This window comes from Pygoscelis adeliae, unplaced genomic scaffold (assembly GCF_000699105.1).
Source record: "Pygoscelis adeliae isolate BGI_AS28 unplaced genomic scaffold, ASM69910v1 Scaffold42, whole genome shotgun sequence".
Classification (NCBI taxonomy): domain Eukaryota; kingdom Metazoa; phylum Chordata; class Aves; order Sphenisciformes; family Spheniscidae; genus Pygoscelis; species Pygoscelis adeliae.
Window position 1 is genome coordinate 10,099,542 of NW_008824283.1, and position 18,255 is coordinate 10,117,796.

General features: G+C 42.5%; 1 protein-coding gene across 1 annotated transcript in view; it reads right to left on the minus strand.

Annotated features, from left to right (window-relative positions):
- The window catches only part of MTCL1 (microtubule crosslinking factor 1), a 101,289-nt gene that overhangs the window by 5,014 nt on the left and 78,020 nt on the right, over positions 1-18,255 (minus strand). The window contains 5 exon segments of the mRNA XM_009318538.1: positions 2,911-4,471; positions 5,886-5,917; positions 8,738-9,043; positions 13,213-13,370; positions 13,373-13,460. Coding sequence (XP_009316813.1) covers positions 2,911-4,471; positions 5,886-5,917; positions 8,738-9,043; positions 13,213-13,370; positions 13,373-13,460 — 2,145 coding nt within the window.

The window sequence follows — 18,255 nt, forward strand, 5'->3', positions numbered from 1 at the left end:
TCAGCAGCAATGTGGCAATTGCTCTGCCCCAGCGAGCAGAAGACGCAGCAGCTGCCCTCTCCTCCGTGGATCCGTGTGGACGGTCCTTTCCCAGTGCTGTCTCCAGAAATGGGTCTGACTCCCAGTCCAGGACTGTTGTGTAACCTTTATGATTTACAGCCTTGCTAGTCATAGAAGAAAAATGTTCATACTGCTCTTACGTTGTTAGTTAGGTAATGTTAATCTGCATTTTTAATAGCAATATTTATAAACCCAATGATATGCAAGTAAGATAGTGGTTTAGTGAATTAGCAGGATAAGACACTACTAGGCTGCACTGAATGAATTTGCTTGTAAGCAGCTCTGGGCAAGTTAGAAAATACAGAGTTATTACCACTATGTATGCATATACACTCACATGCACACATACGTATGTACATAAATATATAAATATATATGTGAACTAGATTTCATATTTGCAACAGGAAAATAAAATAAAATCACGTAATTAAACCACTCAGAAGCTCAAATTAAAGAAAAGTCACGAACAGGTGCTCCATGCAAGTCTAAAAGTCATTAATGTACCGTGCCATGACTGCAGAAACAAGAAGGCGTTTGGTGGTAAGAAGGTCACTTGTCTTGGCCAGAAACCAAAAGGGGAGGGGGAAGCAGAGCAGGGATCTACGGGAGGGTGGTAGGGGCAGTGCTGACACAACGCTGCCCCAAGCACAGCCTGCCTCCTCCAAGATCATAATTCGCTGAGCTGCTGCATCTGGCTTTGTACAGTATGTGCTAAGTGGAATTTATACAAAGCGTAATTTGTGTGGTCAGTGTAATCCATAAATACCCAAGGCATCTGCAGAGTCTAAACTTATTTGCGGTTTTGTTTTCAGCAGTGAACCCATGCTCCATTAAGTACATCTTGTAAACCATCACCTCACCTAGGAAAAGCTAAACTCATCGTGTGAACGCCAACCAACTTCCTTTTCAATGCATATTCCTGAGAAATGACAGGACCACCCAAAGATCATAACCTGTGCATCTAGACAAGAGTCATAACAACCGAGTAAGAGTTGCAAGGAAAAACAAGTCTTAGCTCTGAGGCTCGGAACTCAAAAAATTAGCAAAAGATACTGAGAATTCAGAAAGAGGAGCAATTTTTTGCCAGGTTGATGGTCAATGGGTTTTTGCTAAACAGCATTGACACAAATCACTCCGTGCACCAAACTCAGGTACTGATGCTAGTTGTATTTTGCCAACAGCAATTTGTGATGATGTGGGATGTCATCCATTTACTTATAGTTGAAATCTGCTGAGACATTTAAAAGATGCAGGAGGAAATCAAGAGTTTCCAGGGATGCCTTGAAGGCAAAGCTGAGTTGAACCTGTAAGAGCGCAACACACTTTCTAATAAGGACTGGTAGTGCATTCCCAGTATTTCGAACTAAGGACAAAATACAGAGATAGCTAGAAAGAGTCAAATAAATGAGGCTGCTTTCCACTTTTATTCACTCTGAGGTTTCTGCACAAAGCCCACTTTCATTCACTGTTATTTATAATGTGCATGTGGTTTCTTTTCTATATGTACAAATTTCCCTATTTGTATCTGTTTAAACTGCATATAAGGAATATATCCTTAGCTTTGGATCCTCTATTAGGCAAAAAAGATCATGTCCTCTGAGCAGTACCTACAAAAGAGGATCCGATTGTCCGTTGAGAACCACCTGCTAGTGCAAGGCAAACTGCAGATCAAAAGTTTCAGTGCTTATGTTCCCACAAATCCTTCAAGCCAAATGTTGACTTAGAAAATGGGGTTTGAACCTGCCCTTGAGGCTATCTGAGGCAGGAATGGTAGGAGTGAGCCTAGTGAGGCCAAGGTGGGATGTCTGGGGTGCGTAGGGGTCAAGGAAGAGCAGCTGCCTGCGGCCGGGGCCCACCGAAACATCAGGACACTAATGGGGCAGAGAGGACAAGGGCTCCTGCCCTGGGGAGTATCACTGACCAGCAGGGCACATGCCATTTCAGTGCTGTACTAGAAAGACGACATGTGCCGGGCACAATTCAGCTTCTTCAGGCCTCCTCAGGGCAACACTCTCATGTGCACAAAGGTTCACCAGAAACAGGAAGCTTAGACACTGATAACTGAAAGCTTTTGTCCATCATTACACCCTCTTTTTTGTTGATTGCTGTAGCACATTACTGTACCTGAGAATCTCACCCCCAATACTTGGCATACCTGCTGAGACAGATGATGACTGTTACACTGTTGACAGCAAAATATCAATAGAGAGTTCTTAAACACTAAGTATATATGTGCTTAGACTAGTTGATTATCTTTTTTTTTTTTCTTTTTTTTGTGAGGCTGCACCAGTCAGTACCAAATGTCATGTCATTTAATCACATTCACAGACCCAAGCCAAACTTACATCAGATACGTCCAGAAAAAGTATGCTGAAGGCCCTGAAGTTTTGGTTCAGGGTATTGTAAAGGCTATTTTTCACATAAACTTGTTAACACCCATTCTTGCATAGGAGAAAGAGTCTACCTTTCCACCCAGCATAAGAGAAATTTACTCAAACCTAGAGTCCCTAGCGCATCTGTAACGTGTTGTGTGTTTTGTGACAGAAAACCCTTATCCCAGTCATTCAGGGGAGAGCCATTTTTATCCTGTAAAGGCATCTTTATCCTGTAAAGGATAAAGCTCTTCTGATGCTTTCAAGCCCGATAAGCTGTCAGGATAGAAACTCAATTCTTTAACGAGTTCTTCAGTGACTAATCCAATAGTTTCATGACTGGGACTCGCTGGTGGTACCTTGACAGGACTAGGATATTCACTGTAAATACTCACTAGGACTGCAAAAGATCTCATAATGCATTTGTTCAAAGAAGAGTGCATTTAGCTATAGGAGGAAAAACAAACAAACTCATTACCTCTATGGACCCTGGATCTACTTTGACAATTTCTCCTGTGCTGTTGTCATTGCTAAGATTTGGTGGGCTGTGTGAAGGTAGCCTTCTCTCTTCCTTTAAGGCATGCTCCAGAAGTTTCTTATTCAAGATCCTGGAAGCATTTTCTGTAAGCGTATACCCTGGAGGAGCAGATAAGTCCTGCCTGATACTTGTCACCTCAGTCCCTTCTTCCTTTTGTGTCTCTGTCCCCAACCGGAGAGGACTGGGTGATCTGCCACGGGCATTTGTACATGGCTCCTGCACTGGGCCCAGTTCTGGTCTGGGTTCTGCTGACCTGGACCGGCTGCTAGACCTGGGGCATTTTTGGAAGGTCTCATGAAAGATGGGGCTATGGTCAATAATGTTGAACAAACTGGAGAGGCCATCGTTGATGGTGGTGTGGACAGGACTCTCCCTTGTAGTAGTTGATCTAGCCCAAGCGGACTCACTGAATCCTTTCTGAGGTGTGCCAGGCAAAGTCCGGTTATTTGGCTGATCTGATTTGGGAAGGATTTTTCTTTGCAGCTTTGGAGAGCCATATTTGGGGGAGCAGCATGTGCGTTCAAACTTAGCCTGGACCTTTTCAATGACGGGGGTCACTTGCCTGCTTCTTAGGCTTCTGGATGGCGAAGAGACAGGTGTGGACCCCCCCTTTGGTGTCAGACACTTGTGTGGACTGCTGGTGATACTGCGCAGGGTTTCCGTCTGCAAGCCAACACTGATCGTCTGGGTGGTCTGCGTCCCTGTCGTTCTCATACCGTTGGTTTGACATGCGATGTCCTTAAACTGAGGCTCTGTTGCATTAGAGTTAGAGCGTATTGCGTTTCGGACAGAGAAAGCGACCTCCTTCATATCATCACTCATGTTTTTGGACATCTCCAAGCCATGCAAGGGTGAGGCAAAGCCCACAGTAGTGCAAATAGGACGTTCAATGGGATGAAGACCACTCTCCAGAAAATCCTTATGATGTTTGGCCAGGTCACAAGACCATCTTCCAAACATATCCGAAGAAGCACCTTTTGTCTCAGCGACATTCCCCATAGCTTTGGTCACAGAAAACAGGAAGTCCGGCTCAACCTGGTTTTTCCCTTCGCTGCCAGCTATCACTGAGTTATCAAACCTACGGACAACCGGTGGGCTGTGAAAGACCCGAACTCCCATTTTTTCAGTCACACCATGACTCCTGGTTGGCTGCTTCTGGCAGTGCTCCGGGCTGGTCATGGTGTTAGTTGTCATAGTGACACTGGTGGTGAGGTACCATGATGATGCCTGGAAGGGATCTGAAGCAGGATCAATCCCGGCTTTCCCAATTTCTGTCCTTTCTGCCCAGCCTTCAGCAGGCTTCTCGGTGGCCCCACCATGGTTCCTAGTGTTACTGTAATCCCAATTTTTGTTGAATTCTTCAATGTATTTCAGATCATCAGGTGACAGGGGAGGGGTTAAGTCATCTTTGCTGCTGGATGAAGGCAAGTTTTTTTCTGGTAGAAATGGAGAAATATCCATCAGGCGCTGAAATTCTGACATGGAAGAAACGGACATGGCCCTGGAGAGGGGAACACAAGAGCGTCACTCATAGGCTTGGAAACTCTCACAGAACGACCTATTTTCAGCAGCAAACTAACTCAGGAAACCTGACTTTCACTATCTGCTTATGTATGAAACCACTTTAGCCCTCTCTTTCATTAAAGTTCCCTTTTATTATTTTTAAAATACCTGTGAAACGCAGACATTCCTGATGCGTCATTAGAAGTACCAAATGGCTTATTAATGGCTCTTAATTTACTGCTTTCTCATGGATTACTGCTTGGCAAACGTCTGAAATATGGAGCAGTAGGATGCATTTCAGAAATACACCATTCACAGAAAATGAGTCTTTGCGACAATACGAGGCACGCTTTTCAAAGCAAGTGTGGAGTATTTCTGACTTGCTGGGAAACCAGCAAGTCCACCTCCACTCCTGAGATTGCCCAGGCTGCACAGCTGGTGCGTAGCAATGTGGGACATCCAGCCTAGATGCTGTTACATTGAACTGGCTTGGTGAGTTGAGCTCATGCTATAATTCAACTAAAGGGAATCACTATGTGATACTGCTGGATTCTTGGCTTTCCCACACTTTGCTACTTGGTACAGATCACAGGCATTCAGCTGAGTTGTCCTACTGCTTGGCTTTAAGAAAAATCAAACAACAAAAGAAGCTTTCTGAATGGGACTACTTAAAAATGCAAATGAGTGTAGTTATCAGAGTCAGCTCAATGGGGTAACTCGAGCTGGGTGAGGATTCAGCAAGCAGTGGGTTTTATATATCAGTGGTCCAGAGGATACAGTAAAATCACACTGTGAGTTTTTAATCAAGAGCACCAGCTGCAGTTAGGGTGCACCTACATTAGGGAGTTAGGTGAGATCAGGAGTGCAGTTTTGAAGTGGATCTCCTATTCAGATGCTCTGGTTTGCATCAGGGGGCAATCTCAGACAGCATGGGCTGGGTTCCTTTGGGATAAAAGTGAGCTGGAAGATGTTCTCCAGAAGCACAACTAATGCACTCTAGGGTTAAGTGGGTATTCAGCCCATGGGATCAGACCAGAACTAGTCCAAAGCAAAACATCCTTGACATGCAGGGGCATGTCAGGTCCTCAGCACCAACTGTTTTCCTCTATATATCGATGTCTACAGGTCTGTACTACTTGCTAAGGTAGGTGTAGCCTTCAGTGTAAGCTGCAGCTTCATGCATGTTCATACAGTTTGATCTTTGTGCATCACAGCTGAATGTGGCCCAAGTTAATCAGAGTAGAACAGAAGCATATTGAGACAAATTAATCCCTGGGTAAATCCATTAATCTGGCTCGCAGGCTGCTTAGGAGGTGGCATGGCTATGCCTCAGCTCTGTGGTTTGGGCACCAGAGAGCTATAGCTCTGGCAGCTGAATATTTGCTGTTTTTTTCCCTGTAAGTTTTACTCACCTTTGAAGATTTCCTTTGTGTGTTTCTTCCTCCTGAATAAAAACAGAAACAAACAGCATAAGTTATTTCTGAACCTGTTGGTGGCATTAGCTTGTGGGTGTTCTGTCATTCACTACCAGTTAAGTCCACCAGGTATGTTTGTCTCTAAAAATTGGTTGATTTTCCCTCTGATAAGGAATCTTAAATTGCCAGTAGGAATATCCTTCCTTTTGTACATGGGGAGCAGAATGGGCAATCCCATCAGGACAACAGACTACACAGGGAAAGCCTGTACACCGAACCTGCAACAGCCTTGAACTTTTATAGTCCTGTGCAATCACAAATGGAAGTAAACTGCAAATGGCTTTTTTCCACGTCTACAATGTATTGTTTTGGACCATATATTTGTGAGTGAATTTGTTCTGTGGAGTTAATCTGCTTTATGCCAGAGACCTAGCTGTGCTGAAACAAGAGATAAACCAGGGTCCTTTGACATAAGACTTCATTATATGTTCTCTAGGAACCAACAAATGGCACCAGTTGAAACTCATATCTATATTAATAGCTATATTAAATGTGTGAGAAGACTATGACTAGTTTCATAGGGGGAATACCTACAGCTTGCTAACGGCGTTAAGATGTTTTTATGGCAATTATTTCCCTGTGACAATTCCCATAATGAGTTGGGTTTTTTAATAGATACTTCTGAAGCAATTGCTCTACAGTTATTATTTTAACTGTTTGCTTCTATTTCTAATATAGGGAATACAAAATATGATCAGGAAAAAAAGAGTATTAGTACCTATTATTTTTATTCGACCTCATGAAATCAAGAAAATTACCAACACAGAGGTGTATTTCAAATTGTGACTATTCAAAAAAAGCAATGCTTAACTCTGCAAATACATTTCTGGTATTTATCCCGAGTCAGGGGAAAAAATAGGAGTAAACTGATCCTCCTTTCATTCACTCTAGTGTATGTCTGGAATAAAGTTGGTGGCTTCAGTGGAGTTACTACAGAGTAAATCTGATCTAACTAAATGGAGAATCGGGCTGAAGGCTGGATTGACTTCTACTGCAGTTAGTACCACAAAGAAAATACAGTGGAGAGGAACAGTTAGCAGGCTGCAGCTGCCTCTCTGCATCCTCAGTTAAGCTATTCATTAAACTCCAATCAGTCTCGCCTGAGCAAACCCTCTGAGGGGAAATGACTTTGCCCAGGTTTCACTAAAATATGCTCTGAACGAAAGAAGCTATGCAAATACCACCAAGGACCAACACTTTGCTGCCAACACTTTTGTTAATCATGGTAAAGTCTGAAAAACAGAAAAGGGAAGAGAGCTCTCCCTTCTTAATAGCAGACTGAATTTGAAGGAAAGAAAACAGCAATCCAAATTAAACACAAAACATAGATCCCTGACACTGGTACCAACATTCTTCACTGAGCACTTGGACATGTATGAAATAAAAGCTAAGAAATAAATATAGGATCCCACTCCACCAGCTGTACATTTATGGCACTGAGGGAGGAAAATCTAACTGGAACACATAGGTACCTACAGCTACTTAAAATGTGAGAGGGCGGTCACATTTCTTGCCTCTCTTAATCTTTTTTCTCTTCTTCCTCTAAAAGAACTTGATTTCCCAATCCTTTAGCTAAGTAACAACGTTATACTTCTCAAGGAAATGCTTGGGTCAAATTTTCACAGGCGGACGTGTTCCAGCCAAGGCACACCAGTGAACCTGGTCCTGCAGGGAGCTTGAGATCTGACCTGTTGACAAACTTTTCCAGAGTGGTCAAATTTTCAAGCCAGAGTACACAGATACATCTTTGACTAGGAAGCTTCTGCTTCCCTATTTGCTATAGTATGTACACCCAACTGGTATTTACGTGCTCAGAGCACAAGCTGAATGTCTAACCCATGTGCACAAATCTAAATTTTCAGGCAAGAAGAAAGTACTCAAAACTTGCATCAAGCAGTGTGCTGCCTGCTGGATAATTTTAACTTCTGGCAGTCTCCAAATGCTCCTTGTTCTGTAACAGCCGCTAACGTTCGAGGAACAATAGAAAATAAAGGAGATACTAGCGTTTTGGCGTTGTAATGTGTTTTTAATTTCACAGGAACCATTAAAGCGTATAGTTGTGGTCAGTGTGAACATTCTCAGTGCCACTAATATAATATGCCAGTTCACAGGCTACTTCGTACCAGCATATGGGGACGGCGACCCTGGGTTTCATTCAGCAACAATATAAACAGAACTGTGAAGACCTGGAACCGGTGAAAGTAAGCCTGTGGTGGTGCAGATTTTAGCAAGACACAGCATACATTCACTATGCCCCAATGGCACCTCTTAGCACTGTGTTTTACATCTTTATAGCTTTACAGTGTAGTCTGAGGGTAGGTACTTTGCTGATGAATAACAACTTTATTTTTTTGAATATCTCATCTCACTTATGCTGATCTATTTAGAAGGCAACCACAACAGAACAACTAGAATTGCCTCTCTACAGCACTTACTGCTTTACTAACAAAATATAACTCATGTTTCCTCATATATATGTATCTACTTACAACTGGAAAAGATTTAAGACCTTCTAAACCAATATGTTGTGTCAAATATAGTTATCATACATGGCCACAAGGTGAGGTAATCTTTGAGACCTTTAGGCTGGCTCCCAGTTTCTCAGGTGATTGACACTGGTATAGTCAGCTCATAACAAGGAACAAAATCTCGTCCATACCAAATTCACTACTGGGTAACCGTAAGCAGTGCCCGTGACACAATATCTCACTTCCTACAGCAGGGATGCTGTACCAATTCTGACATAAGAGACAACATGCTGGCTTGACGAAAGGTAGGAGAGCGCATACTTCCGTTAATCCAGTCAAGAATTTCTCCCGCTCCAGCTGCCGAGACCGGTGCTCATCAGACTCGTCGGGGGAATCAAGAGACAGCGACTCCAGAAAGAGGTTTTCCGTGGCACTGCACCGATCGCTCTCCTTCAACTTAGACAGTGACCGATCGTCAAACTGAATGGCATCTGAATCAGAGTAGGATCTTGACCCCATCGAACGAGGCACGTGAAGGCTCCCCTGGGTCGTAAATGGATGAAGGTTACTCTCCTTCTGGTCACACAGAAAACCACCTCCTCTTCGTGGGCTCACTTCTTTCTGAAGCTAGAAACGAGGCAAATTAAAACAAACAGCAATTACATACGTAGCATATGGCATTCTGCAGAACTCATCCTTCCCCAGGAGCGAGGCACCCATGACTTGGGGAGGCTGAGATCACCACCTGGCTCCAGGCACGCCGGCTTTGCTGCACTGGTCCTTCCACAAAGGGAGATGTCTCTAGGACTTTGATGCTATTACTCATGGGATTTTGAGTTATTAAATATGTATATGTATAGTTTTGCTTGTTTACATATATATGTATACATATATACACACTGTGTGTATATATACACAAAATAATGCATCTACCTGTAATCTGATTTTTTAAAGAAACAAATCAACACTGACTGTTAATTAAAAGCAATCTTGATATGAGATCCTAAAGCAATAGAAGTCGAAGCTTAAGGAAGGGTGAGTGACTTGGAGTCTCATCAAAACTAACACATTTTTCCTCCAGTCAGCAATACAAAGGTTGCATTTTTATGTACATCACTTGTTTCCAGAGGTGGAAAATTCCGTTTAACAAAAGACAAAAGCTTTGTTTTAAAGACTGTCTAGCCCTAATGCATGGCTAGAACGTTGACTATTTGTACAGACAGCATGGTCAAAGGGATGAATTAGGCATGCAAAGCATGTTTGAAGAAAATGCATATTTATAGAAGGGCCATCAAAGCTATTAACTCTACACTTTGCAAAAGCTGGGTGAAGAGAGGGTGAACCACTAGTGAAATTGAAACTACTTCCAATCTTAAAATTAGATTATGTGATCAACTTTTCCTTTGATTTTAAATACAACAGGAATGATGAAGTAAGTGATGTTTTCAAACTTGATGAATGACAGCAGGAGTCTGATAAGCAACTCTGATGTTTTGCTAGAGCAGCCTGCTAAGGTTAGTGACAACAACCTGCAAATGCAAGCCATTCCCTAGGTCTCTGGAGACTGAGGACCTGCAAAACATATTATTTTAATCTTCTTGTATGTGTTTGGAAAAATAAACAGAAATTGTATGGCCTAATGTAGATCAAAATATTTTAGGTCTCAGATGACTATATTTGCACTTGGGCTGAAGTCCGTGAGGTTTTTGCTTGATTCAGGTCTACAAAAAGGTGAATGCATCTTCAGTGTTTTGCTCATGATATACAAAATCTGAAACAGTTTTATTGGAAGGAGCTAATGTAAGGTATCCTATAAATTAGGTAGGGGCCAGAAGGTATATCTCAAGAGATCCTGGGGTCCATTCCCCAGTATATGAGGCAAGACCTAAAGCAAAGAGAAATGGTAATTGCATGTTTTCTGTATACACAGTTCCAATTGCAAGCCCTTCCAGATTTTCAGAGATCCTATAAGGATAATGATTTGGGAACCTTTATGAGAAAACAGGACAGTTTACTGGCTCACTCTCTGAACCTCAGACAGCTGATAGGAGAACTAAAGTGAGAAATACTGGCCTAACTTTTCAAGAGTGACTAAAGATTTTGAGTCCCCATGTGTTTATACATTTAAACACACAACATTTCATACATGTGATTTTGTGGGTTTAAATATTTGTTAGTGTGCTCTGTGCACAGTTAGCTTTAGGAGCACAGCAGAGGGGGATTCTCTAAGTGAAAACAAAGTGACAGTGTACTTGAAAAGAAAAAAAACAACTTGGAGCTCTGAAAAAAAGTATGCCATCACGTTTTTTATATGCAAGTGGTATTCCCATGACCATCCAGAGTAAAGTATTTTATATATTTTATACATTGGTGTGAGCTTCCCCTTTATCATACATGTATTATTCAGGAGCTGTGAAAGCAGACAGGCATAAAGCATTAGTATGAAATTTGGCGCACACACTTCTGCTATCTCTTAGACTCTGTTTTTCAAACACATACGCTGGTGTAGTCTCCTCATCCTCTATGTATTGCCATACATGGAATACACACAGAAAAACCCTGGGGAGAAGGACTTCAGAGATATACTAATTGTTTCCATATAAAGCAGGGCATGACTGCAATCTGGGAGGATATTCAGCTAAAAGCCTGCAAATATTTGGAAGCTTCCTGTCACACAGGGAAATGTTTGATTATAAGCAAAGATGGAGTTATGAAGTTTTGCAGGCAGGTAGCCAAGATTTCAAATGCTATTTCTGATCATCTAGTCCTCTGAAATTAGCTTGATATAATATTTTTTATTTCCCCTATCTATTGCTAATTCTGTGTACAACTCTGTTGTACAGTAAATATATTTTGAAGCCTAGAGGTTTCAGAACAGGAACAAAAGAAATCAGCTCCAGGACTAGTTAAGAGCTATTTTGTAGGCTCTCCCAAGATGACACTGAGAAGTTATGTCCAGTTTAAATAGAATTAAAGGCTAGGTAACATTAACAAGGATTTCTCTGTTGCTTCCTTCAATGTGCCTTATTCCCAGGGAACAGAAAAAGCAGTCTTTAACCAGGTTAAGTCCCTCAAGCTATTGAGGATACCCTGAAGAGATAATATTAAAAAATACAGTTCATAGGGACAGCAACATAAACATCCAAAGAGGTGCCAGTGACTCTCCAAAGAAAAGTTTATGTCCACATCCTTAGTATATTGGGAAATTTTCTGAGGGTTATTTAATTCCCATTTTGCATGAAGGATCCACAGGAGGCAGTTTGGTCACTGAAACTCAGCAGTTAGAAACCAGCTCAGTGAAACCACGGAGAACTCGGCATCTTCTACCACTGAACCCTGGAAATCAGGTCAGTTGGATGGAGAGCTTTGCTACAAGCCTTCCTAGTTCATATGCGTTGGTTGTTTCATCTTAGGAGATGTACTAGTGGTCTGCATTATAAGGCACCGTAAGGGCTAGCTTGACGAGCTGCATGAAGTATACGCAAAACCCCTCAGATAAATGGGAGATTAAAAAATCCAGAATATAGTTTATTGATATTTTTAAATTAAGAAGCTCAAAAATCACTTTTCTTGGTCTGTAAAACCTTCCTATTGGTCACTGCCCACTCAGACCTACACTTTCAGTATTGATTTTAGAAATATCTGTAGAGTACAGCATTTTTCTAAGTGCTTCTCTGTGGGTTTAACAGCCATAGCTTAAACTGAGGGTTAATGTTGCACTCATAATATTTACAGCCTGGTGTCTTTTCTTTAGCTCCTTGTTGCAGCCCCGGCATGGGTACATGAGACACAGATAAGGAACCCTTTTCAAAAACCGGTCATGAAGTTACACCGGGCTTTTGTCAGCTTAACCTGTGAAGCTACTTTGTACTTCATTTAAGCGTAGTGCTCCCTAAAGAGCATGCACAAATCTGGTGCAGTTCCATTTCTGATGTCCTAAGGACAGAATGTATTCAGTTAATTGAGGACCCACAATTTCAGTTGTTTTTCTTACTTTTCCTGGAATGCATGACTCAGAGCTGAACAATGTTCAGTCAAAAATGGTATATTAACTCTCCTTCATTAAACTTTTTATTTTTCCTGTGGCTTCCAGCCAGATAATAAATCCATTAGGTATAATTTGTCTCTAATACTAAGTAGATAAAAGTGCATATGGGCATGAAAAACAAGGGGACAGGTATGCAATTATCAGATTTGCAAATGATAGCAGAGGTGTGTACAAAATTAATGTGACCAAGGTCAGAAGTGTCTTCTGAATATTTAGTATTGATAGCTATCTATTTGTTATCAGTCAGGGCTCCTCACGCTAACCTCCGGGTTCCTTTGCTAGAGAAAAAGAATTCAGTTGAGACTGAATAGTCGCAGCATCTGCATCTTTGGTGGCTAATTCACAGATGAACAAACTTTTCTGGCAGGAAGCTGTATGTCAAACCTTGAATAACCTTATATGTGGGGTTGAGTGTTTTAGCACGAAGAGATGAACAAAAGCTTTCAAACAGAATCAATTGATGTGACCATGCCTGTCCGGGGTAACTGAAATGAGGCAGGAAAAATGGCCTTCAACCTGGAGCTGATTTCTCATAAGTGGTCTTTTATAGAGATTATGAGCATTTTCCTTTTACTCCCTTGTGTGTGTAAATTGTTTTGTTGCATGAGAAACACTGATGTAGCCAAGGAACCAAAATTGTTCCTGTGCTGCTTCTTAACGCAGTCTCTTGACCTTGGCCTGAGTGTAGTAATGGTGCAACGCCTCATGCTTGCAGCCAGCCATTGCTCACCCCAGGATGACTCCTTACCTGCTCTATCCGCCTGAGCAGCTCCTTCTTTTGACGCTCCCATTCTTGCCGGTCTCTATCAAGCCTGTCCAGGAGCTCCACCTTTTCCCGGTTCCAATTCTTCTCACTGTGCTGGATTTGCCAGCGGAGGTCCATCACCACACCATGACTCTCAGCCACTTGTGCTCCTCTCTGTCCCTTGTAAAAGCTCCCTTTGCATCAGAAGTGAGGCCTGTTTCTCCTGAGGTGTTCTCACTCTTCCCTTCCAGCTGGTATTAAAATAAAACATTACTAGGACATCAAACTTTCTGTGGTAAAAGCCTGTGTCTGACAAGGAATTTGACTTAAAGACCTAACTCCACAAAGGTAATGGCAAAATTATGGCAATTCTTAGCTCTTAGGATCTCAATAAATGATCAAAGATGTTCAACTTGAAAAACGTTTTAAAATCAAGACAGTGAAAACCATAGGGAATCATTTCTCAAGCTCTACCAGCTCATGTTATTAAGGCATCAGTTCTGATCTTTCTGCTGGGAGTGTGGGTACCAGCAATGAAGAAAACATGGAGATGAACTCCACCCTCATCATCATCATCTCTGAGACAATCGCCAGGACAATGTCCTCAGCCACTGCTCTGCCTTTGTGCCCCTGAAACCTAAAGACAGTGCATTCATCTTCTGAAGAGACTTTTCCCAGAACAACCCTCAGCAATAGTCTTATTGTACAGCTCCTCACACCTTCCAAAATAAGAGGGTGTTAGCAGCACAAGAGGTACCGAGAGCATCCTCCCGTCTCTGTAGGTTCTGCGGTCTGAATTGATTTCTAGGGCAGTTAGCTGATGCTACCTTCCCTTCCTTCTCCTTCACTTCATGCTCAGGGATCAGCTTGATCAGATCAGAAGAGCTAGCCCAAGGTAATAGATTTATAGGAAAATGCAGGCTTGATGGGTTGTCAGGAGGTCTCTAGTCCAACTCCCTGCTTCCAGCAGGGTTGGCTCTGAGATCAGACCAGGTTGCGCAGGGCTTTGTTCAGTTGGATCCTGACAAACCTCCAAGGACAGAGATTGCACAACCTCTCTGGCCAACCTGGGCCACTGCTGGACTGTTGTCAGAGTGAAAAAAGTGCTCAATGGTTTTGTGTAAGTTCAAGTGAGTGAAGAATTTATCTCTGAAGTCTGATCTTTTGTTGACAACTCAGTAGATGTGCGAGTGACTCAGAATGGGATACATCTCCGTCCCCTGGCTCTGCAGGTGAACTGGAGTGAAAAGCAGTGAAAACTCATTTCCGCCTCTGAAGTTAAAGTTGTCCTCAAAATGGAGAGGCAGCAGGTCTGCTGGGAAACATGCTCCTTTAGCAAGAGAGAAGGACAACACCTTCACATTGCCCTATGTGGAAAATAATCCCAAACTTTCTGAGCAAAGGGAAGTTCAGACTGGATTCAGGAGTGAGGCTTACTGTCTCTGGAACAGCCTCCCCAAATAAATGGCAGAGGTGTCATTGCTTGGCTCATTTAAAATTGTACTGAGCTGCAGAGAACATCCTGTTACAGCCACTTGCATTAACAGGGAGATCTTAAAACACCTGCGTCGTTTACCACTAATTTCCAAAGTCCAGTTGTTTTCAAACAACCAACCAACCAAGTGACCAATCAACCAAAAAAGTCAATTATAAAAAAGCATCATCCTGTTTTAACAAAGTTGACATGACATTATCTTTCTCACACTTATTCTGTTTGTGCAGTGTAAATTTGTGGGACCAGCAGTGATGTGTGAGAGGCTGTCCTGCACACAACTGCACGGCTTGGTGGTGGACGGGAAGTGCCATGGGGCAGAAACGCAGAACATCCCAGGAGAGACAGAGAGAGACACCTCTGTGCTGCAGATCCACAATGGGAGACACCATGATGGGCAGCACAACTCCTCGAGAAGCCAGAACGCTTTGTTGCTTTCCTACCCACTGATTGCCCACGTTAGTTCAGCAATATGTAAAAATATCGCTGCCAGTTTCCAAACTCACCACTAACTTCAGGTAATGGCCTTTCGCTCCTTGCTACATCTTTCCTCTGTCCATCCACAAGTCCCCAGCTCCATTTCATGGTGCTGCGGGAGTCAAAGTTGCTGCTGCAGCCATTGTCAGCCATGTTGGCACCCATTCTTTTAGGTTTGGTTGCTTTAATTTTGTTCCAGTATTTAAAGGGTGGCTACAAAGAAGATGGAGGCTCCCTTTTTACAAGGAGTCATATGGAAAAACAAGGGGTAATGGGTACAAGTTATTCCTGGGGAGATTTCGATTGGACAAAAGAGGAAAATCTTTCACAATGAGAACAATCAGCCATTGGAATAATCTGTGGTGGATTCCCCAACATTGGACACTTTTAAGATTCAGCTGGACAGGGTGCTGGGCCGTCTTGTCTAGACCGTACTTTTGCCAAGAAAGATTGGGCCGGATGATCCTTGAGGTCCCTTCCAACCTGATATTCTATGATTCTATGATTTTACTGTTCTGTGGCCTGCACCCCCTGGCTCACCCTTGCAAGTTCCTGCTGGATTTACTACATAGCTGTGACACTGAATAATCATGTATTTCAGGAGTGTCACTGCAGAGCCGAGATCAGCCAAAATAGTAAGGGACTAATGAAGTAAACTCTATACAGTTTCCTTATATGTAAGCCTGACAAGAGGGCTATCTAGGACTTGTTCTTTGTCATATATGTAAGTCATCTTTCAAGGACCTTTGATGCCCTCGTAGACTTCTCATCTTGCAACAGGAGCTCTCAGGAGAGGTTGCTGGAGTGTCTGGGGTAAATCCAACCACGCTGGAGTGCATACTCAACCTTACAACTCTGCTGCCTCCTGGGGAATAATGCCATATGCAGCAGTAGCTATGGCTAGCATGCTAAGTTGCAAAGACATGCCAATGTCTGCGATAAATTCTTTAGCTGTCATGAAGCATGAAAATGCTAAAAGCAACCTATAAAGCAAACAAATACTCAGATGCAATAAATACAGTTCGTCTGATTATCCTATAAATTCCTTCTTCCATTTTTTTGAATATCAAAAAAATAGCAAAATGTTGAACCTCAACAAGACTCATGGTCTCTCTCCCCTTGTTAGCAAACAAGAAAAGCAATGGTGCCTAGGCCATGCTGCCTGTAAAGGACAGGAAAGCTGAGAGAGGCAGCAAGGAGAAAGAATGTGCTCCAGAAGAGCGATAGCCCAAGAATGCATGGCTGCCGTTAGAGTGCCTCGCCCAAGCTGCCAAAATACAGTAAGTCATCCTGTGCCAGACCATGGGCTCACCCAGACCAGAGCCCTGGCTCTTGCCCCATTTGAGAAAAATACAGGAAGCCTACAAGTACAAAGATGAGTTCAAAACCAAGGCAAGTATACAGTGATACATCTTCAGAATAATTTCCTGGTGTTCAGTGATTTGGGATCTAAAACCTTCTCCAGTCAGAGGTGGTGTCTTTAGACTCAGAAGACAGTTCTTGGTGCCTGTGGAAGGAAGAACAATGCTCCTCTGTTTTGATGAAGCAGCTCAAATCATGGTGGAAAGGTCCATTGGTGGCTCCTTATAATGAAAGTCTACATGTGACTTTCCTAAACCTGTTTACTGCTAAGGGTGGCCAGATGCCTCTCCATGTGCACCACAGCTTATATTCCCTCAGGGCGTCTTGAAGCTGGACCTTGGTGGGAGTCCTACTGAGGGTCCCTGTCCTTACGTGCAAGTTCTCAATGCATACACAGGGTTTGGCCCCACATACTAACTCCCTCCTTCTTCCAAACCTTTCTCAGTTCCCAGTTCCCAGAATACTGGGATTTTTCACTTGCTCAGCTGGAGGTTGAGAATTACTGGGACTCCTTATTGGCTCAGAGTTATTGCAATCCCATACTTGGGAGCAATCTCGTTATTTCTTATCTTAAAAACAATGCCTAAGGATCCTTCTGCCAAATAAGATGTACATGCATTTCTGACAGCCAAGACTTTTATTTTTAATGATATATGCAGTGCTAAAGCTCCAAAGCAGCAGGCAACAGTACATCGTCACCTCTGATATGCAGCGATTTTGTATCAAAAGAGTTTTCTTTCCTTTTTTTCTTTCGTATATAGAGAGTTGAAGCATCAAAGTGCAAAACTATTGCCAGTGACTATTAATTAGGAGTTGACTCTCTTGAGGAAAATGCTCTTGTTAATTGACCTACTGTGTCACAAAAGAGGTGGAAAACAGCAGCAGTGAAGACAACAGTGGAGACTAGAAAGGCCTTGATTCTCTATGGGCTTGTCAAGGGTTTGGCAGCTCTATATCCCTGCTAGGGTGGGAGCGCTGTACAGCCCGCTGCTTCATCACTACCAATCAAAACAACAAAATTACATCATGAGAGGGTCTTCTACCCACGTTGACATGACGGACTTGGCTATTTAGTTAAAGCTGTTGTTATGCTACGTGTTGGTACAGAATAGCAAAAGACGTTAGCATGACTATATGTAATGCTGATATTTTACATGTTGTTCACTAGCTCCTCCCATTTCTATCCTGAAATTGAACCTATTACAAAAACACCCCATCTTTTGAATCCTTAACATTAGCTTGAGTTAAATTTATGTTTATATTATTTCTATTTCAGGCTTATTATATTATTATTTTTATATTTAATTTTTTAATTGCCTCCTTGTAATGGTGAGCATGTACACCAGACTTCAGTGGGACACTCACATTGTTTGCCCTATCCTAACTGATATTCTAACGATTTCTGTGCTATCTTTTTGCTACTGCACTAGGGACTTGTTTTTACTGTGAAATAGAAATGCAGTTTGGGGAATTGGCTAAGGAGGACAGTTTGATGTCTTAAATATTGACCAGTTTCATTCTTTTCATTTGCTGGAAAAAGGTAACACCCACAGCTTGATAATCACCCTATGTTATATGTTATTACCAGTGGAGCAGTGGAGGTAGCAAAGAACCTGATAAAGCCACCAGAAGGAAGGATGCAAATCTATCTTCTCCCTGGGCAGGAATGGCAGTGCTGTCCTGGTGCCAAACACCAGCCAAAGCCGCAGCCTGGG